This window comes from Trachurus japonicus, chromosome 3, assembly GCF_045865225.1.
Source record: "Trachurus japonicus isolate A0001 chromosome 3, Traja_1.0".
NCBI classification, from domain to species: domain Eukaryota; kingdom Metazoa; phylum Chordata; class Actinopteri; order Carangiformes; family Carangidae; genus Trachurus; species Trachurus japonicus.
This window is the reverse complement of record NC_140909.1, coordinates 39053647-39076003: the sequence shown is the minus strand read 5'-3', so window position 1 is coordinate 39076003 and position 22357 is coordinate 39053647. Positions and strand designations below refer to the sequence as shown.

General features: G+C 42.8%; 1 protein-coding gene across 1 annotated transcript in view; it reads left to right on the top strand.

The window, feature by feature from the left end:
• Positions 1 to 1085: 1085 nt before the first annotated feature.
• Positions 1086 to 22357, top strand: part of abhd17c (abhydrolase domain containing 17C, depalmitoylase) — a 41386-nt gene continuing 20114 nt past the window's right edge. Inside the window, exon 1 of the mRNA XM_085772521.1 lies at positions 1086 to 1963. Coding sequence (XP_085628647.1) covers positions 1479 to 1963 — 485 coding nt within the window. The 5' untranslated portion in view covers positions 1086 to 1478. The remainder of the gene's footprint in view (positions 1964 to 22357) is intronic.

Genomic DNA, 22357 nt, shown 5'->3' with positions numbered 1-22357 from the left:
CCTAGTCTCAGCACATTTTTACTGAACTGTAACTGTTGCACTTTGTAGTTTGGCCTTGGTGTCTCGCACTCTGTCTGTGTTTCCAGAGATCCTGCCTGCATCACCCCCCTTTCCCCTGCTGTTAAACCGGCCTGCCCTCCCTTCCCTTGAACCAGTCTACCATCCAGTCCTCCCATTAAGCTGGCCAGCTCTCCCTGCCTTTCCTCCCACCAGAAGCGCCTCCATCAGCTCTTGTTAACTTTTCCATGTTTCCCACATTCTGTGTTGTAAACTGTTTTCTTGTCTGTAACAACATCTATTGCACATCTGCCCGTCCTGGGTGAGGGATCCCTCCTCTGTTGCTCACCCTGAGGTTTCTCCAATTTTTCCCTGTTAAAAGGGTTTTCTATGGAGTTTTTCCTCAGTGGATGTGAGGGTCTAAGGGCAGAGGATGTTGTTATGATGCAATGTAAAGCCCTTTGAGACAAACTGTTTGTAAAAACAGGCTATACAAATAAAATTGCCTTGCCTTGCCTAGTGACCCCGTATATTCAGGTAGCCTATGCCACTCGTTGCAGCCCTAGTAAACATAGGCTGTTTTCTTATCAAACATACAGGCTGTACCTGCCCACTGATTACTGCCAGTAACAGGTGGTTGCCAGTTAACCCAGGGCTGTATAGCCTAGGTCTATCTGCTAGAGCAACCATGCAACATTACACATGAGTGTGCTACTGTCTTATTTTCACAAACATAATGAATAAAACACAAAAAATATCAAAAACTAACATCTATCTATCTATCTATCTATCTATCTATCTATCTATCTATCTATCTATCTATCTATCTATCTATCTATCTATCTATCTATCTATCTATCTATCTATCTATCTATCTATCTATCTATCTATCCCAGATTAAATTAATTCCTAATTCAGTTATTTCTCATTATCATTTCATAAACATTGTTCAGCTAACACAGGCCCGTAACACCATCCTATACAATCAGCTGACATTAAATAGCCTAGTAGGTTGGGGGGGGAGGCGGGGAACTAAGGAAGCAGCTCGGATGACAAACCGGATATCCGCTTCAACCGGAACACCGGCTCTTCTCCATGCTAGAGAAATGGCTGCTGCCTCTCATACAATACATCAGCTACAGACCTTGACGTGCAGCGTTATGATGTGTTAAACAGGTGGAACCGCTGTATGGAGAGCGGCCGCTGCACCGTTTGGTGATACCAAGTGAGATACGTGTAAATGTTGCGTTCGCGTTCCTCTGTAATCGTCAGTGTCGCTGCTGTAACGCTAGCCGGCTCGCAGGTAGCTGTTAGCCGCAAAGCCGAGGAGGGACCGAGCCACCTGTCACCCTGCACCGCTCACCACGGACCGGTAATGGCAGCTCAATAGGACCGCGAGCGAGAGGAGACGTGTGTGTGTGTATGTGTGTGTGTTTATTGGGTTCAGGAGAACAGATAAAACCGGGTCTCCCCGCGTCTAGATGCCCGAGCAAGGCCCCAGGATGAACGGCTTTTCTCTCGGCGAGCTGTGCTGGCTCTTCTGCTGTCCGCCCTGTCCCAGTCGCATCGCGGCCAAGCTAGCCTTCCTCCCGCCGGAGCCCACATACTCGGTGCACACAGATGCTAACGGCGGGACCAGCTTACACCTGACGGAGCGGGCGGACTGGCAGTACTCGCAGCGGGAGCTGGACGCGGTGGAGGTGTTCACCACCAGGAGCAGCCGCGGGAACCGGGTCGGCTGCATGTTCGTGCGCTGCGCCCCGAACAGCCGGTACACGCTGCTCTTCTCCCACGGGAACGCCGTGGACCTGGGGCAGATGTGCAGCTTTTACATCGGCCTCGGCTCCAGGATCAACTGCAACGTGTTCTCCTACGACTACTCCGGCTACGGAGTCAGCACCGGAAAGCCGTCCGAGAAGAACCTGTATGCGGACATCGAGGCGGCCTGGCAGGTCTTAAGGAACAAGTGAGTACGAGTCCCTGCAGAGAGAGTATGATGGGTCAACCATGGCTGATGGCTGTGACAAAACTCAAGTAGCTATATATATTTTTCTTTACACTTAATTTTTTGTTTATTTGTATATCACAAATTAATAATAGGCTTTATGCACAGCTCCACTACTTCCTGAATTTAAACAAGCTCCTTTATTTCCTGTCAACATTATTGGCCAAATTTATCAATCCAGGTGTGTCTGACTCTGACCTCAGGAGTCACAATGGTCAGACACACCTGGATTAATCAGTTTCCCAATAATGTAAGACAGGAAATAAAGGAGCTTGTTTAAGTTCAGTAAGTAGTGGAGCTGTGCATAAAGCCTATATCAGAATGAAGCTTATCAGAATGCGAAATCAATCTCCCATGGGAAATAGTTGAATAGTAGCCTGTTCCATGCCAGATATATGAATGTAAGAAAACATAATGATAAAACCCAGATATTCTAAATCAAATTAAATATACCCCGTCAAACTTAACTATAGTATCATTATCTCAAAGCTCTTTACAGGGTGACGTCAAGACTTTACTTTATTATGGTGACAGTCAGACCATAAATTCCCACAGAGAGCAGCACTTTATAGAAGTAGTAATGGTGACTGTATGTTTAGTTAGTTGTTAAATGGCTCTTTATCTGTTATCACTGCATTCAGTGTCCAGCTGCTAGCCTACATACATGAAGGTGATATGCAAAGTGTCTAATAAACAGCAGACAAGAACTTGAGCTGGGATAGATACAGTAGCCTACTGCATAAACCTTATCACATTATTGTAAATTATAATCCAAGTAATGTTATTATTGCAACAGACCTATTTACAATAGTCTGTCTGCAGTGGGATAATGGAATAAAAGTAGTGTGATGTAGTGACCAGCATGACTGTCTGGTGAACTGGTGTTTAAACAGCTCATGTACAGTGAGCTCTGCTGCAATATAATTAGTGAAATGAACCAAAGTACAGCTCAGTAGTTTCCTTTCAGGACGCACTGCAGCTTTGTGAATAATGTTCCCATCAGTCCTCATCACGTTACATTCACTGTTATCTGTGGGTCGTACTCCAAGTCGTCCCATATTGAGCTGTGGCGTTTTCTTCCTGCAACTTTAGCATCTCTAAGAAAACTAAGCTGATGTTACCTGCCACTCAGTTTGCATTGTTCATTGTAGTTTTTGTTTAGTTCTTGTTTTTGAAAAAATTGTAATTTTTATTTTTATTTCAGTTTACTGAATTCATTTTTCACTGCTAGTTTTAGTCTTATTTAACTTTAATAACCCGGGTTTGTGCTGGATCTCTTTGCCTTGATTCACTAGTGTTACCTCTCAGAGTGACTTGTTAGGATATCCACAAACTACTGGTAAAAACCAGCATGAAGTTATTAGATCCAAAACACTCGCCCTCTTTGAGGACAAAGTGTGTGTCTGTGTGTGTGTGGATGGCTGCTGCACTGTGCTGTCATGGTTGACTTGCAGCTTGTTGGTTCAGTCAACACGGTGTCTGGAACGGTGAGCAAACATGATTTTTGGCATTTGCGAATGGACTGAGGATTTTAGTTCTCTTCCTGAGCTTGTGTTGGGATCACATGACCCTCCCCAGCAGTGGGAGTTCAGATGTTTGAGTTTCCATCATTGTGTGAGTCCTGTCTGCGTTGGCTGAGATGAACTGTTCAGTCTTGACCATGAAAATAAACATAGGAACAATGGATGGATGAAGCCAGTTCCCTCCAAAGAGAACAGTAGATGCAAATGTATTCTCTGCATCTCTCTGTATTCCACAGCAGGGACCTCAAGCTGTGACAGCTGAAGTGTTGCAGTTAGAACTCAAAGATCACCAATAGCAACGTTAAAGGGACAGTTCAGGTTTTTTTGAAGTGGGGTTGTATTATGAGGTACAAATGGCCCCTTATCTGCAGTAGAAAGCTCTCTGCTCTCCTCCAGTTAGCCATACCAGCGCATAGAGCTGGACACAGATGCAGTGTACACTATACAATCTTTTTTTTTTTTTTACAGTGAATAAAACCGGTCAGAAAAAAACAGCTCTTTATCTGGAACCAACCAACTCAGTCAGTGTCAGGGCTGCACCATGTATCGTTTGAGCGCCACTGTAGCAATGTGCGCACAGTATGTGCAATCACATCGCAGCATGTGCAATGTTTTCTCTCTCTCTCTTTTTTGTCAACTTGTATTTTACTTCAGAAAAGCATCTCAGAACCAGCTCTGTGCTCCGCTTAGAGCTCTCAACAGGCATGAAAATTAAAAGCCAACCTGGCCCGACCCATGGGTATTGAAGCCTGGACCCGACATGGCCTGACTCACAGACAGCCCCAATGCGCACTATCACTTACTCTGAAATTGAATGACAGCGTTAATAAGATAGAAACGGGAAGGGGAGATTTAGGGTGCCTTCACACAGGAATTGTTAAAGAGGAACTATGCAGGATTTTTAGCTTAACTCTGCTCCATTTTTACCACAAACACGCCCCGTAACCTGTAGTCTCTTGTTCATGACGGATAAGACTACACATTGAAACATTGTATATAATATATAACGTCATGTACCGGTCTATTTATTGCTTTCTTGTTGGCTTTGTTAAAAACAAATGCACATGGTCGGGAGGAGGGTTAGCAACACAGAGGAGAAGCGACCAGACTTGCATAGTTCCCCATTAAAATTTTAGTTTTCAGAGTTTCATTTTTACAATCGGAAGTCATGTAAATATGTATAAGTATATGTATTATATTTCTTAATTTCGCAATATATATTGCAGAAAAAAATATGTCACTATGTTAATTAAAAAAAAACAAAAACAAATGTAGCATAACAGTGTTTCCTCCAGGATTTTTTTAAAGAGTGGCGGCACGGGTGGTCTGATCGACGGGGTGGGGGGGGGGGTGCGCGTGACCGGATCGTCGACTAGTCGCTGATGACATCATTCATATTTTTCCCATCATAACTAAAATCCCAGGAGGAGGGAAATGCTCTGCAACAATCTGTATTCACTGACTGACAGCTCACGCACAGAAATTAGTCCACAGAACAGCAGCTTTATAAACAACAAACTGTAAATCAGTTTGTTTTTTTTGTAACATATACAGGTGCAAAAGAAAATACTGTAGCTACGATCTCGTTCTATCCAGCTTGACTGCGCTCGTATTTTTTTCATTCAGCGCGCTCAGCTGTTGTTTCAAGCCGCTACTCTTGTAGCCTACTGTTACATGATCAGCGACTAGTCGACGTCAAGCTCAAAACGTCATTGTGCAGCAGGGGACTAGTCTGTGCAACCCCTAGTGGAAAACCTGCTTTACATTGTTTTAACATTAAAAAAAAAAAAAAAAAAATCATCATTCTGAAGGTGTGGCGGCTTTTATTTTGCCGTGGCGGTGCGCCACGATCAATTACATGTAGCGGACACCCTGCATAAACTTAAACAGGTGTATTATTTTGAGATGAGACCTGTTGCAGCTAACACACGCTGTTAGTTTGGGTCAGTTCACAGCCGTTGATCTCCTGTGTCTCTGTCCAGCAGAGTAGAGAGCTGTCTACTGCAGATATTATACTGAGGGTCATTGTAGCTCATACCCCACCTCAGAATAACTGAACTATCCCTTTAACTTCATCAGCTTCATGTCCTCAGGAAAATGAGGACACTCCAAGCGTTGTTACAAATTAGTCTCTTAAAATGGCCTGAGTGAACTACATAATTTTTTTATTTACACTTTAAAACCAGATGAGGAGTTTGTATGAATCAGGTTGTAAATTCAGCACAGTTGCTTGTTGTGGAGAGGGGTGACAGCCAGCAGTGGTTTGTACTCGCATGTCTATGTGTAACGTGTGTCTGTAACAGACAGCGTCATAATGCATGAAACTATTAATACTCAGAACTGGTATCAGAGGAGCTCTTACTGCAGAGACTGCAGCTTCCAATCTCTGTTTTGTTTTACAAGGTGCGTCAGGTTGGACTTTGGCTTGGGTGAGAGTCAGGAAATTCAATGTGACAAGGTTGTAAAGGTTGAAGGTAAAATAAAAAAAACTGGTGTGTGAATCATGTGGATACTGACACGAGCCTTAAAACATCCCCTCGTTCCAGTTTTTATTGAAATTTAAACAGCTCACTGCTTAAATTGTCCGAGGTTCAAAAGTCAAAGTTAAGAGAAGCTGAAAATTCACGGAGGTGCTGCGACCGTCTTCTTGGCTCCAGTTCTCGCATCTCGTCTTTGAATCCTGTTTTCTTCTCGGTTCAAATCTTTGATGGGGACAGTATGTGCTCCGTCTAGAGAGTAGAAGAAGCAGCAGGGCTGTACGTTAACTTTTTACACAGGACCAGAGGGTTGGAGCACACCCTAAAAATGCCTGCCACCTCTACAGAGGACAATTAATGCAGCTCATCACTTACACAGTAACATCAGCAAGTGTAATTCATATATACATAATGTAATACAATTATAAAATAAGAACTCAAAATGTTTTCAGATACAAAAGAAGTATCTTTAAACATCACTTTAAACATCGTTGTTTAAAGTGACTTAAGCATCACTTTAAACAACAAATTTTTACATAACAGGCGTGACATATACTAGGGAACGGTTCACAAAATCCACGGTTCAGTTTCGTTCACGGTTTTGTGGTCACGGTTTTTGGTTTGGTTCGGTAGGCTATACGTTGATCGTTGGGAAAATCAATCATGTCTTGTATATTCAGGTTAAAACTGAAAGAATGAGGCAGTCTGACATCTGATCCATCATTGTGACAGTCTGAGGTTAAAAGTAGGTGAGATTCTGGCTGCATGAGAGGAGACATTGATAGTTCCAACATGATTTTAATTGGCAAAGAAAGTTATCTAACAAATGCTATAAGAACAATTGTTATTCACTGAAATATAGGCTAATCTACATGTATTAATTGTGGTTCTTACAAAAATTATATCTTATAAAATAAGCAAAAAAGCAAAAATGTCTCTTATGCTCTGCCCCTTGAAAAAAGTGTTTTTGCCATTCATAATGTCATTGTGGAGCTAGGCCTCAGAGGCTGTTTCAACATCTCTGTGTTCAGGATTTGATTGGTGGGTCTGAAATTAGGGCTGCAATATGTAACAACAGTGTAAGTGTATGCTCATGTCATACTATATATTGCAATTAAATGACGAAAGTTAGTAAGTGACCGATTTTGTTGACGGTGCAAATCCATAATATGTCATGCTTGTGTAACATCACCGCTAGCTAATTGCTTTGCATGTAATCATGACATATTGGCATCATTCCATAGGCGGAGTCAATCTAACAGCTCAATGATAATCCACAACCAGGTAATATTTTATGTGCACCAATAGGTGGTGTGCAGTCACATGATTCCGATGACGCGTGAAGTTCAGGAAGTGGAGAACGGTGATTGGAAATTAATGGAAAGCGAGTACTCAAAAGTGTTGGGTAAGCCTGCAAGTAGCAGGTATTGTCTAAAAATAGAAAAAGATATCGGATGTGATCCATACACACTGAGGAAAAGTGAAAAAAAAGGCCAGCAGAGTGGAGAGACTGGACTGGAGCAAAAACCAACCGCCCCGCTTTCATCTGTGGGGTATTTGCAGCTCGGAGCCGATCAGGAAGGACGGAGGATCGGGCGGAGGATCGGACGGACGGTGGGTCGGTAAGACGGCCGAGGCAGACGGGGCGTCTCAGACTTGTGGCGCATCATTGAAAAGTTGCATCTGCCTCGATCGTCGTATGACACCTCTTCCTCCGCCGTCAGGCGGTGAACGGCCCCGAGCTGTGAACACCACACGGCTGGTGGGAATTACATGCCATGTTTCAGTCACATAATGGAGATAATAACTTCTTTCTCCCTCAATGTTGTTATTATTTTGTTTTTCCCGGTTTGACTGGTTTGTACAGCCGTAGCAGCGCAAAACTTGGGCATTTTCCAACCGTTATCCTGTCGGCAAAACACTTCCTGCCATCCCATCCCATCCCATCCCATCTGCAGTTGTGACGTTCCATGTGACGTCACCTGCAAACCACCTATGTAGCTATGGCAAGGAGTTATAGACTGGGGTTTTATGTTTGTTTGCAATGTCAAACATGGTCACATTTTTTCACAACTAAAGCTAATCCATAGCTGGTATTATCCCTCACAACAGATAATACTGTAAATGGGTGGGAGGAGGATTATTGCGGTGATATTGGTGATATTGATCAGGCCCGTGGGGCCCTTCTGTGTGGAGTTTGCATGTTCCCCCTGTGCATGTGGGTTCTCTCTGGGTACTCCGGCTTCCTCCCACAGACCAAAGACATGCAGGTGAGGTTAATTGGTGACTCTAACTCTGATAGGTGTGAGTGTGAACGGTTGTCTGTCTGTATGTGTCACTGTGTACTGTCTCTCCCTCGTCTCCCCCTGTTTGTCTTGTGTTTCTTTGTGTCTTTGTAAGCGTCTTTGGGTTACTGAAAAGCGCTATATAAATTAAATGAATTATTATTATTATTATTATGTTAACCCTGCGATAGACTGGCGACCTGTCCAGGGTGTACCCCGCCTGAAGGCTCCAGCTCACCTGCAACCTTAGTGCAGGATAAGCAGTCTAGAGAATGAATGAATGAATGAATGAATATTGGTCAGGGGCAGGGGCGGACAGGCCATCTGTGTATTCTGCAGAATCACAGAACTGCCGGTAGTCCAGGACAGCCAGCGGCCACCACACAGTCACCGTTTTTTTTTTTTTTTTTTTCTGTGATCTACCTGTTGACCCTTAAGCCACTTGTGATTGTTTAGTTATGCTTGCAGACAGAGCCAGCCCAAAGCATAAGCAAACTTTAACACCTGCTTAGGGCCTCATGCCCACTGGGACCCCAAAAAACAATTCACTTTTTTGAATCTGTAGTGCGTAACTTCTGTCGATCCCTACAGAAATCCTGCATAATTACAATTACCCTTAGTTGTTGTTGTTGCACTTCAAGTTGTTGTTGCACATTTGTGCACTTGTGCAGTTTATTTTAAATCAAAGATTAAAAAGCAGATGGCGTGTTTATAGCAAATGCATTGTTTATTGGTTTATTTTGTTACTTTTTGTAGGCCTAGTTCATAGCATCACACTTGAGTACTATATCATTTGAATGTTAAGTGTAAATCAACCCCAGGCTGCACATTCAGCTGAATTTGGTACCATTTCTGATTTAAAAAAAAAAAAACATAGGCTAGATGTGTAAAAAGAAGCCAGGCTAGGATGATGATTCGTAATGACTGATTAGAAAAATTAAATAAGTTTGTAGTAGGTGTGTAAATAATCAATAATCAGTATTATTGGCAGTAATAGCAGGCCCCAAATTAAAATTTGCTTGGAGGGCTTGTGTGCAAAGTTTATCCCCGTATTAATTGAAACCCGATGTGGCCCGACACATGGGTGTTGAAGCCTAGACCCGACAAGCCGCCTGACTCACTAGCATTGGTTGAGTGTGGTATTATTAAACAGTAAGGTAAGCTTTGTTGAATCACTGCAGAAGACAACTTTAGAAATATTTTATGCTATTGAGAAGTGTAAAATGATTTCCTGGTTCATAATGAATTGATGGGACCACTGACCAACACAGTTCAGGTAACTAATGGAAAAGAACATCAGCAAAGATTGTTTCTCACCACAAACCTTGATCTTTTTTACCTTTAAGACGACTTCTGTGTGGCCTACTTGTAATTCTACTGTCCTAAACTGAACTCAGTATGAGCAGAGCTTTCATTTGAGCCTAATATTGAGGCTCTATGACGATTTTGAAAAATGGCCATTTAAAGGGCCAAAAATTGGCATCCATCTTGAATTTGAAGGTCAAAAATAGGTCAAATCAATAAATCTACATCATTTATGAACTTCTTGACCCAAATAGTCATAGAAACCATGTATTATGCAGCACTTTGGGCCAAACCATTGAAAAGATAATTTCCAACTTGGCGGACGGTAGCCATTTTGGATTTAGGGCTCTCAAAAAATTTCCCCACATTTTTGGGCGGGGCACCCTAGCTAAATTTTCTATTTAACCTTCATAGATAACAAATCCAGTGAGAAACGAACCTTCGCTCTCCACGGTCACGGAACTTCTGTAAATGACCCAAGAGGTGTCCTACCACAGTCTGGTTTGGGCTCTCACCGAAAGAAAACCCCACTATTATTATTGTGGTGTTCAACAGCATTCAGAACTGTCACTGTCAGTCAGCCCATCTTCCTCCTCCTGCTGCTACTGCTGCTGCACAGGTCACGCTGGAGCGCTAATAATGCTAAACGCGCTAAATTGCTAATTGGTCGCAATTGCGATCATCACACACATACACATACAGCAGACCTATAAAACGTTGCTGGCGCATCTTCTAGCTCCGACTCTTTCACTCGCCATGCTCACAAACGTTTCCACAAGTGACCAGCTGATACACTGCTCTGCTTCTTCTTCTTCTTCTTTACCCATAGCACCCATGCTACAGGACAGATTAATTCTTAGCACAGGCATGTTTTGATGTAGCACACGCAACATATATGTCACACTGTACATCCCTGAGAAGGCAGGCACAGTAGGCCGTAAGCAGTAGGCTAACAGCAACATGTGAATTTACAGTAGCAGATCTGTTGAGAAAATGGAAATATTTTGCATATGACGCAGATCATCAGGGACGAGCTAGACGACCAAAGGCCACTTCCGCTGTGATGACATCTAAAGTTTTTTGACAATAAGCGCATTTATAACATTTATAATTAAGGTATTGTGGATGATTAATCAAGGCCATAGTGTTATTAGGGCCACGGGCAATCGCACCGGGCACTGGTCCCAACAGCTATGAAATAGCTGCAGGGACCAGTGCCCGGGCGAAGCCCGGGCACTACTGTTATTGTGTGGATTTTTTCCTAGTTATTCTATTTTCTCCTTCATCTTCCGGCCAGACTTCGGTCCGCTACTAGTCCTGCAACTCGAAGAGTTGCAGGACAAATTATATATCAAAATGTGCGTCCTGATCGGGATCAGTGTGCTATTACTTTTCTCAACAGTGTACGAATTATTCGCGACGTAAGTCGCGAAAAACTACGCAAAATTTTGCATGTAAGTCAATGGGACGGACGGGAAAAAAAGAGCGAAAAAGACCAATCATTGGAGTTTAACAAACGTCTACTGCTCAGGCATACTACTTTTCACCTAGAGACTCCATTAAAACTTTAAACCAGTAGACACAAGTCTTGTGTATTGTCGTATTACTCCACGTTTTGATAGGTCATAATAGTTTTTGATCAATCCATGATCAATGACCATGATCATTTTTTGGAGAAATTATGAGTTTATAATGGGTGTGTATTGCATGGAATGTTCGTGTCAGAGTGCGTGACATCATCGGTTAGAGTGGAGAGAGTGAAGAAACATTCTGTATTTTTTCTGGATAAACTGTCAGCACGCCACAATTTTCACTCTACAGACAAAATTTTTTCAGAATTTGTAAGACAAACTTGTTATCTCTCATGTCATGTGCTCAAAATATCAGAGAGACTTACAGAATTGACAGAATCATCCGCTCTGAGTGCGGCCACGTCTGTCCCTGCTCCTCATTGAGTCCAATACAAATTATTTTCTGAGAGGAGCAGAACGCCTGATGTTTTAAAACTGCCAGCGTCAACCAAAATAATTTACTGTCGAAAACACCAAATCGTACCGAAATTTTCAGTAAGTCCTTAGAGCAATGTGATCTGTGTTTTGTTCTGATAGGAGTTAACCGTTTGTCATGCTAAGCCTAAATGTGAGACCGGTTTAGAGGCAGAAAATGGCTCTTTTTCTCCACGTTTCTGTCTGTCTCAGCCTGCGTGGGCCCCTATCGCCGTGGTAACCTCTTTGATCCTCAAGGCCAGAGCTCGTTAACATCATAAACAATCCACCTGGCGCTCGTTTAAATGTTTATAAACACAGACACAGCTACATCAGACTGACACAGGATGCAGCTCATAGTCACACACACACACAGACTCTAGAGCCAGCTTCATGTGATTACAGTCCACACACACACACACACACACACACACACACACAAATGGACACACACTAACTACCACACAGACTCTAGAGCCAGCTTCATGTGATTACAGTCACACACACACACACACACACACACAACAGTTAACCTAATGTGGTTACAGCTCCTCCATAACAGTGCTTATAGAAAGATGATCATGTGTCTGTCTGATCACTCTGTCTTGACCTTAAGATCGTGGGTTTGATTCTCATGTTGACAGAGATGGCACAACCCGCAGTAGCTCCCGTGGCCCATTCAAAATTTCCCGAGAGGAAATTTTCTAGTTTAAAGCTTCCCATCCTACTCTAAAATTAATGTGATTACATTGACTTCATAAAAGCTAATGAAGAGAAATAAGCCGAGCTGTGGCCCTGTCACACCTGCTCCACGCCCGTCCGAAAGGTCAAGTGAGAAATCATTAACTCCACTCCTGTCACACACCTGCTGCTGTGTGAGAGCAGCACAGTGATTATGATACTGTAAAAGTACCATGACACAAAATAACTCGCTGAGCCACAGTGGTGACGGTAGAACACATTTCACGCAGAAAGGCAAGGCAGATCTATTTGTATAGCACAATTCATACACCAGGCTATTCAGAGTACTTTACAGAGGCATATACATTAAAGTGATACGCCAACATTTTTTTTCGTGTCTTGCCTCAACTCCCCGAGTCCATGACAAGCAGACACCATCCTTTCGACTGTGCGTGCAGTAACAAGGGAGATAGAGCCGCATCGCCTGTAATTAGCTTAGCTCAAATGCTGAAGTGCATAGGTAGTGTTAGCCTGCCTCCTACCCAAGCTGAAATCAGCAGTCAAAGCTGATTTCATTTTAGCTCTAAACTCTGTAAATATATCACTTTATCAACATTTCAAACATTTTTAGGCGAGAAAGTAGCCGTTTTAGATCAGCAGTGTGTCGTTAATTTTGTCTAAATACCAGCTGTTTACAATCTTTGTTCGCACAAATTCGCGCTACTCAAGCTAGTCGTTGTGACCAACGCACTTCTGGTTACTTTCACAAAATAAAACACCCGTTGCCCTTTACATACAGAAAACCATGACAATAGAATTTGTGCTTTTACTTTGAAATAGGAAGCTAACCTACTCTTGATGTAGCTAGCTTGAACCAAAATAAACTGTCTTTGCTTGAAACCTCCGTTTTGACCGATCTTGTCCCATTACCGACATTTGACCCCTCAAGATGCCTTACCGGAGAGTTTTGTCAGCTCTGAGGCGAAGATCGGTCCGTTTAGAGTTGCTGAAGAGTGTCTCTGATGACTTAGTTAAGAGGCAGGCTACCATTACCCGTTTGAGCTAAGCTAATTATGGGCGATACGGGCTCTCCCACTTGTTACTGCACGCACAGTCGAAAGGATGGTATGTCTTATCTGCTTGTCATGGACTCGGGAGTGAGGCAAGAAACGTAACGTTAACCCTTGATAACAAACACAAAAAAATGCATTTAAAAGAGAAATAAGCCAATAAAAGAGGGTTTAAAAGACAATAATAAATTGTATAGTAAAGAATTAGAATTATTCAGATAATTAAAATAGGCTAATGATTACAACTGCAGGGAGAGCATATACTGCAACTGTTTATTGTTCTGTCATAGAAAAAATGAAAAACCCTAAAATATTTAATTACTATAAGAACATGGTTTAAATAGCATTTGAACTGCAATGAAACTTTATTCATGTCAGCAGTTGAGCACTAAATATGCTTCCAAGAAGCAGATATTAAACGGAGGACTGGTCAGAATTTCCCCTCATTAACTTCTGTTTATAATCTGGAGTCGTATACATAAAAACTTAATTGGATTGTACTGAATAAATAAAAAAACCTAATTTTAGCAGACAGTGGAAAAAATGGCAACCACAGAGCTGAATTAGAATTAATTCAGGGTCTATGGCGACCTTGGCTGCAGATCACCATTTACAGAGACTTGACCTCAGAAGTTAACACACACTTGGACTGAGGTCATTAAACCTTTTTTTACAACCAGATTTCATGTCACCAAACTGTGTTTCCACAAATCATTTTTCCAGCGGTTGTTTTTTTTCTGCACACTACTAACAAGAGCTTTCAGACAGGACATGGCTGCACTCTGAAAGCCCTGTATTTTACATTGGCTTGTGCCACGCGCCACCTGGCAGGCCTGTGTGAGCGCTGTGGTCAGTAAGGAGCAAGGTAAGCGGAAAGTAGATCACAAACCGGCTGATATGGAAATGCTGCTCTGGGTTCTGAGGTCACCACTTATTTGCTTCGTAAGCGATGAGTTTGTGCTGGAATAGTTTTGGAGAAAACTCTGCCCGTGTTTTACCCCGTCTTCTGCGATTCCCCCCATCAGTGTGCTGGCACAGTGCAGACCCTCACATCTGTCTGGAAACTGCTTAAGTTGACTCTGCTTTCTACAGAAAAAAATGCTGGTTATGCTTAACCCAGATTAAAGATGAAAAAAATGAAAAATGTATTTTCCCAGCCTTTATCCTGTATCCACGTGTTAAATTGTTTCATTTATATCTTGAATATAAACCAAATTCATGTCAAAAAATAATTTGAGTCATTTTATTGTACATCAAAATCGATGTACAGGATCATCTCAATAAAGGAGAATATGAATGGAGGTCAGCAGTCCTTCCCCATTAGGGATGGGTACAGAATTTTGGTACTTTTATTGGTACCAAATTAAACTAGCAGTGGTGGAATTCCCACCGAAGTACTGATTCACGTCAAAACGGCCCCCACTTTTCGGTACTATTGAACGCACTTTTGCGTCGCGTGCGTGACAGTGGCAAGGCAAGGCAAGGCAAGGCAAGCAATTTTATTTGTATAGCCCGTTTTTACAAACAGTTTGTCTCAAAGGGCTTTACATGGTATCGTAACAACATCCTCTGTCCTTAGAACCCTCACATCGACTGAGGAAAAACTCCATGGAAAACCCTTTTAACAGGGAAAAGTCGGAGAAACCTCAGGGTGAGCAACGAGGAGGATCCCTCACCCAGGACGGACAGACGTGCAATAGATGTTGTTACAGACAAGAAAACAGTTACAGTTTGTCACAGAATGTGCAAATATGGAAATGTTTAGCAGGAGATGCAAATGAAGGCAGTCTCTGGTGAGGGGGGGGGCGGCGGGGGGGGGGGGGGGCAGGAGAGCTGGTCAGCTCGATGGGAGGGCTGGGTGGCAGACTGGTCCATGGGAAGGAGGGGAGGCCGTCTAACAGCAGGGGAAGGGGTGGGAGGGGGGGCGATGCAGGCGGCGGCTGGTGCAGAGAGATGGAGCTCCGGTGGATCTGCGGAAACACAGAGAGAGTGCGAGACACCAAGGCCAACTACAAAGTACAACAGAAAATGACAGTTCAAAAAAAAAAAAAATATACTGAGGAAGAAGAGAGGAGAGGAGAGGAGAGGGGAGGGGGGAGAGGCGAGAGGAGAGGAGAGGGAGAGAGGAGAGGGAGAGGAGAGAGAGGAGAGGAGAGGAAGAGGAGAGGCGAGAGGAGAGGAGAGCGGAGAGGAGAGGAGAGGAGAGAAGAGGATGAGAGGAGAGGGCTCTGTGTAACCAGATGTGTCCCCAGCAGTCTAAGCCTATAGCAGCGTAGCTATAAAAAGGTTCAGAGCTACCTGAACCAGCCCTAACTAAAAGCTCTGTCATAAGGAAGGTCTTAAGTCTAGACTTAAATGTAGTTAGAGTGTCTGCCTCTTTGACCTCTTTGACCCATGGAGAGAGTGATCCACAGTAAAGGAGCCCCGTAACTGAAGGACTCTACCTCCCAGTCTACTGTTTTTAGAGATACTGTGGAGTCACTAATAACCTGCATCTTCTGGGAAGCGGAGTGACTCAGGTGGACAGTAAGGAATGATTAAGTTCTTTCAGATAGGTTGGAGCTTTATCATTAAGAGCCTTATAAGTCAGCAGCAGAAGGATTTTGAAGTCTATTCTAAATCCTACAGAAGCCAGTGGAGAGAAGCTAAGGTGGGAGAGATGTGCTCTCTCTCCTACTCCTGTCAAAACCCTCCGCTGCGGCATTCTGGGACCAGCTGAGACTCTTTAGAGAGTTTTTCGGACATCCTGACAGGAGAGAGTTGCAGTAGTCTAGCCTAAGAAGTGATAAATGCATGTACTAGTTTTCTCAGCATCACTCTGGGAGAGGATATTCCTAATCTTAGTGATACTGTGCGCAGATGAAGAAGGCGGTCCCTAGTCAAACGTGCTTTATGTGGGAGCTAAAGGAAAGGTCCTGGTCAAAAATGACTCCAAGTTCCTCGCGTAGTACTCGGGGTCAGGGTGATGCCATGCCATCTAGAATTAGCGATCTGATTGGAGAACGTGTCCCTTAGAGATGTTTAGTGTCCAAACACAATAACCTCAGTTTTTATCTGAATTCAGTAGCAAGAAGTTAGAGGACATCCAGATCTAATGTCTTTCAGACAGTCTTGCCAGATTGATGAGGCGGCCTTCTGTCATCCTGGCTCCATGGACAAGTAGAGTTGCGTATCATCAGCATGTGAAAATTGATTGAGTGCTTCCGGATGATGCCACCTAATGGGAGTCATGTAAAGAATGAAAGATTGGCCCTAAAAGACTGAACCCTGTTGCGGTACACCATACGTAACTCTGCAAAAACTCTGATATCTGAGTGGTCGTTATTAAACAATTAACAAATTGAAACCTGTTAGATAAGTATGACTTAAACCATTTTAGGTCATTTCCTTTAATCCCTATTTCATGATCTAAACTCTGCAGCAGGATGCTGTGGCGTCGATGGTGTCGAATGCAGCACTGAGGTCCAAAAGTACAAGACAGAGACGAGTACCTCTGTCCCTGAAGCTATAAGAAGATCATTAGAGACTTTGAGACAAGTGCTGTTTCAGTGCTATGGTGTTCTCTGAATCCAGATTGGAAAGCTTCAAAGACTTGTTGCTGTGCAAATGTTCATGTACTGCCCAGGACAATCTTCACAAGGATCTTAGAGATGTAAGGACAGGTTGGATATAGGCCGATAGTTGGCAAGGACATCTGGTCAAAGAGAAGGTTTTTTAAGTAAAGGGTTAATGACAGCAACCTTGAAGGCCTGTGGCACGTAGCCTGTGCTAAGGGAAAGATTGATTTGGTTCAGAAAAAGAGAATGTTAATTAAGGGGAAGACATCCTTAAGTAGTCCTGTCGGAACTGGATCCAGTAGACATGTGGCTGACTTGGAGGAAGTAATTGCAGAAGTTAAAGTCTGACAGTCGATGGGAGAGAAGCTGTGCAAGTGTGTACCAAGTCTGGGAGGTGCTTCTATGGGTACCGTAATCTGTGGGCCATTACTAGCAATTTTTTGTTCTAATATTAACTATCTTTTCGGTAAAGAAAGTTAGGAAGTCGTTGCGCTGAGAGTTGGAGGGATGGATGGCTCAACAACACTATGGTTCTTGGTCAGCCTGGCCACAGTGTTGAAAAGGAAACCTGGGGTTGTTTCTTATTCTTTTCTATTAGAGATGAATAGTAATTGCTCTAGCATTACGGGAGTTCTTTTTTATATATTAATAAACTATCCCCTTCCAGGCTTGACGGTCTTCCTCATGTTGCTGGAATGTGTTTTCCTTTCCAGCTGTCTGGTCTTCTGTTTCAAAGCGCGCAAGTTTGGGCTGTACCAGGGACTATTCTTTTCTGATTGATAACTTTCTTTTTGAGGGGAGCTACAGCATCAAGTGTCCCAAGGAGTGCTGCTGCAGTGCTATCCACAAGATAGTCCACCTGTGTGGGGTGAAACCAGCATAACTGCCCATAGTATGGTTACAGAATGTGGTGAAGTCAGCATCACTGCCCATAATATGGTTACAGATGTGGCAGCAAGCTCTGCTGGAATAAGCTCTTTAAATCTAGAAACAGCAGTGTCAGATAGACATCTAACTGTAGCGGGATTTTTTCCCAGGTAGGATATAATTGTTTTTAAAGTAAATTCCAAATGTTATTAAAGAATGGTCAACAAGACGGGGTTTCTGAGGAAGAACTGTGACATGGTCAGCTTCTTATCCATAAGTAAGTACTAAAGTCAAGGATAATGATTAAAAGTGTGAGTGGGTTTGTTTACCCTCTGAGAGAAGCCGACTGAATCCAAAAGTGACTTGAATGCAGTAGCCAGACAATCATCATCGACGTCCACATGAATGTTAAAGTCACCTACTATAATGACTTTGTCTGAACTCATTGCTAAAATTTGACAGAAAGTCAGGGAATTCTTCTAGAAACTCAGAATAAGGTGCAGGAGGACGATACACTACAGCAAGTAGGAAGTGGTTTTTATCTGCTTTCCAGTCTGGGTGAGAGAGGCTGATAGTAAGGCTTTTCAAATGTATTATATGAACTATTATGTCTAAGGGTTGATAATCAGATTTGACTGATAAATAGCAGCCACTCCTTCCTCCTCGGCCTGTGTTACGAGGCACATGACAGTTAATGTAACTAGGAGGGTAGATTCATTCAAAACTAACATATTCATCTTGCTGCAACCAGGTCTCAGTGAGTGTTAATATGTCAATATGGTGACTTGTAATTAAGTCATTCACTAGGAGAGACTTGGATGGGAGAGAACGAATGTTGAGCAAACCACATTTAATAGTTCTATTAGTTTGGCTTGCAGGAGCAGTGGTTTTGATTTTAACTAAGTTGCTAAAAATAGCTTGCACCGACAATTAAATAACAAACCTACTGCTATGACTATGGCAATGGACCAATTTGCCAAAATGTCAAACTATCCCTTTAAAAGTTCTTTGTAGTTGCTTTAACTGGATTTTAACTAAGTTGCTATAAACAACTCCTCTAGCAAGAGTACAATCTATGGGAGTGTCTGCCTGATGCCAATATCTCTCTCTCTCTCTCATCCGTCATTGGCCAATTCCGTGATAGGGCCCTAGTATAGAGGTACACTATTTAGAAATAGCTACAGATGGCCTCATTTGCTGTTGTAGGTCATACAGAGACATCAGCAGAAACGAGAGACTTTTGCATGTCCAGTTAAAGGGATAGTTCAACATTTTGGCAAATTGGCCCATTGCCATAACTCCTATAGTCTTAGTAGTAGGTTCGTTACCTTTAATTGTCGGTGCAAGCAGTTTTTAGAACGGCGGAGCAGAGCCGCAAGCACGCACCACACAACTCTGTCTTGTAACGTTTCGTTATTATCTCATAGCGTGGTGAATGTGCATGTCACAACTTGTCCACCAGAGCGTTTTGGAGTTGTTGGATTGTGTATTTGATGAGTTTGATGAGGGAAACAAAGAAATCCCATTAGCCTCTGTAGTGTAGCTCTGAGCAGCTCGCGGCTCTGCTCCGCCGTTCTAAAAATAGCTTGCACCGACAATTAAATAACAAACCTACTGCTATGACTATGGCAATGGACCAATTTGCCAAAATGTCAAACTATCCCTTTAAAAGTTCTTTGTAGTTGCTTTAACTGGAAACACATAATAGTGTGGAACGTAAAGCTGTTTCAGGCTGTCTCTAAAGTATATGCTAATCTCTGATATAAACTGATTGACCATCTCATTCCATATTTAAACTCAAAGAGCTGACTGTTATTATCACCTTCCTATCATATTTTAAAAGAGGCCAAAGTTTGATGATTAGGTTGTGTAAAATGAAGCAGAGCCATCGATTCCTTCGTTCAAAACAATCCTTCAGATTAATGTTCCGTTTGACAGGTGGCCTACCTGCACATGGTACACGTCTGTCCACACACCTACCATCCAACAGCAACATTTCATTGTTCCCAAACCCCCCTCTGAGTGTGAGCTACTTGAGCATGCAACAGCCTTAATCATTGGGCTCTCCTCAGGGGGAGCCAAGCACCTGAGGAGGAGGTTTATGTTTATTCAATATCTTTTTTTTAATTACATTTTGTGGAAAAAATCATTAAGACGATGCCCTTAAACAGCGATTTGATTTCATAATGGTTGTCCTGCCACTCGGCCCTGTGGGGCTCTGCCGAATTACAGCAGCCAGAAAAGACCTCTGAGATAAAGATTAGTTTGCTCAAAGATCACTTGGCTTGACATTTTGTTGATTGCTAAATGAGTTTATAGTACTTGTTCTTGCCCCCCCCCCCCCCCCCCCCCCCCCCCCCCCCCCCCCCCCTACCAGCAGGCTTTAAAGAGAAGCTCCTGCATTGCAGTGCCCTGTTCTACCTCACTTTGCTCATGACCACAATTCTTGGAAAGAAAATTTTGGGATTTGGCTTGTAATAACAAAATAAGGTGGTGTGTCACCCCATCACTATTTGGGTGTATAAACAAAATCATAACTGGGTTGGATATTCCAATAAGCCAATTTATATGAGCACAATTTTCTTTCATTAAGATCCCACAGGCTCCGTCCCATCAGTGTGAGTGTACGAGATGAGAGTAGAGTATGGAAACATCCTTCCCCCCCGAGCCCGGGCTTCTCACCGTCCGCGCCGGACACCGTTGCGTGTCTGATGTGGTCAGCCTTGGCAGCGTGAGGCGGCGTGACCGCGCTGCTGAGGATGTGTGATTTCCCAAAAGGCCCCGAGCAGAGATTCCAGCCCACGCAAAAGCTTAATTTCTTTTGCCTGCGTTTCTCATTTGGAAACTGTAAAAAGGTCCCGTTGAGCAGCACTGTGTTACCTTACCCAGTGGGACTAATCATCGCTGCCTTCAATTAGCACAAGTGTTACAGGGTGACGGTGTCAGGATTAATGAAATGTAAAATTAAGGATTATCATTATCTTCTATATCTCATCAGTGTTGATGGTGCTATGATACTTTGATTAGAGGAGAATATTGTTACAGACTCCATGGCCATTGTTTTGATTTGGACGATATTAGTGGCCTTGCAGAAGTCTTCATACGCCTTGACACATTTTGTCACAAACTTCAATGTATTTTATTGGGATTTTGTGTGATAGTGCAACACAAAGTGGAGCATAATTGTGAAGTGGAAGGAAAGTGATGACATAGTGTTTACGATTTTTTACAAATAAAAATCTGAAAAGTGTGGCGTGCAAATGTATTCAATGAGTCAATACTTTGTTGAACCACAATCGTTGCAGTTCCAGCTCCAAGTCTTTTGAGGTGTGTCTCTACCAGCTACACACTGCAGTTGTTGCCTATTCTCCTTTGCAGAAAGTTGAGTCAGGTTGGATGGAGAGCGTCTGTGAACAGCAGTTTTTCAAGTCTCACCACAGATTCTCAGTAGGATTCAGGTCTGGACTCTGACTGGGCCGTTCTAACACATGGATACTTTGACCTAAACCAGTCCATTGTAGCTCTGGCTGTGAGTTTATGGTGGTTGTCCTGCTAGAAGGTGAACTTCCATCCCAGTCTCGGGTCTTTTCTGTATCTAGCTCCATCCATCTTCCCATCAACTGTGAGCAGCTTCCCTGTCCCTGCTGAAGAAAAGCCTCCCCACAGCCTGATGCTGCCACCACCATGTTGCACGGTGGTGATGGTGTGTTCAGGTTCATATGCAGTGTTAGGTTTCCGCCACACATAGCTTTTTACATGTCAGCCAAAAAGTTCAGTTTTGGAATTTGATTTGTTAAAAATCTTGAACACCATGCATCATTTTCCTTCTGCTCTACTTTGTGTTGGTCTGTCACATAAAATCCCAATAAAATTGAAGTTTGTGGAAAAGTTCAAGGGGTATGAATACTTTTTCAAGGCACCATATATAATGGATGATTATGCTTTGCCATATAATATAAAAAGATTTCTAAGGGCATTCAGGGTCCTGCCGCCACATCTTTAAAAAAAATCCTCAAAGAAAAACTGCTTACATATATAGCTCCTTTTAATTTAAAATGTTCAGTTTAACCCTTTTTTATGAAAGGATAGAGCATGTTAACTTTTAAATGGTAGAAAAAGTCTTTTACTTTTACCAACAAGTCAAGAGACCTAACGCACTGAGTGTTGCCTGCACTGAGCCTTTATGTCAGAATTGTATAGGTTTAAACTTTGGACCAAATAAACCTTTGATGCTGTAGGAAAATTAGTTAATTTCCAAACAAATAATGCTCTGACCTGAGTAAATGGAAACTCCGAAGCCCCATGAGATGCTCTTGATGCTCTGCTTCACAGAGGAGAAGTCCCTTTGTCCTGCTGTTTGAAGTTTGTCTAACTTGTGATGTGACTCACAAACAGTGAAACTTTGCATGTCTGTCAACAGATCCAGAGTGTCAGTCGACTACAAAACACACAGTCACTGTCGGTTCAGTTTACTCCTGATTTACTTCTCCTATGGGAGTCGTGATGATGTGTCGGCTGTTTTATTAATGCCTGTATTTCAAACGTTGTTGTTTAAAGTCAGATTTCACTCCATGCATGACCCCATCCTGGACATCCTGTGTAATC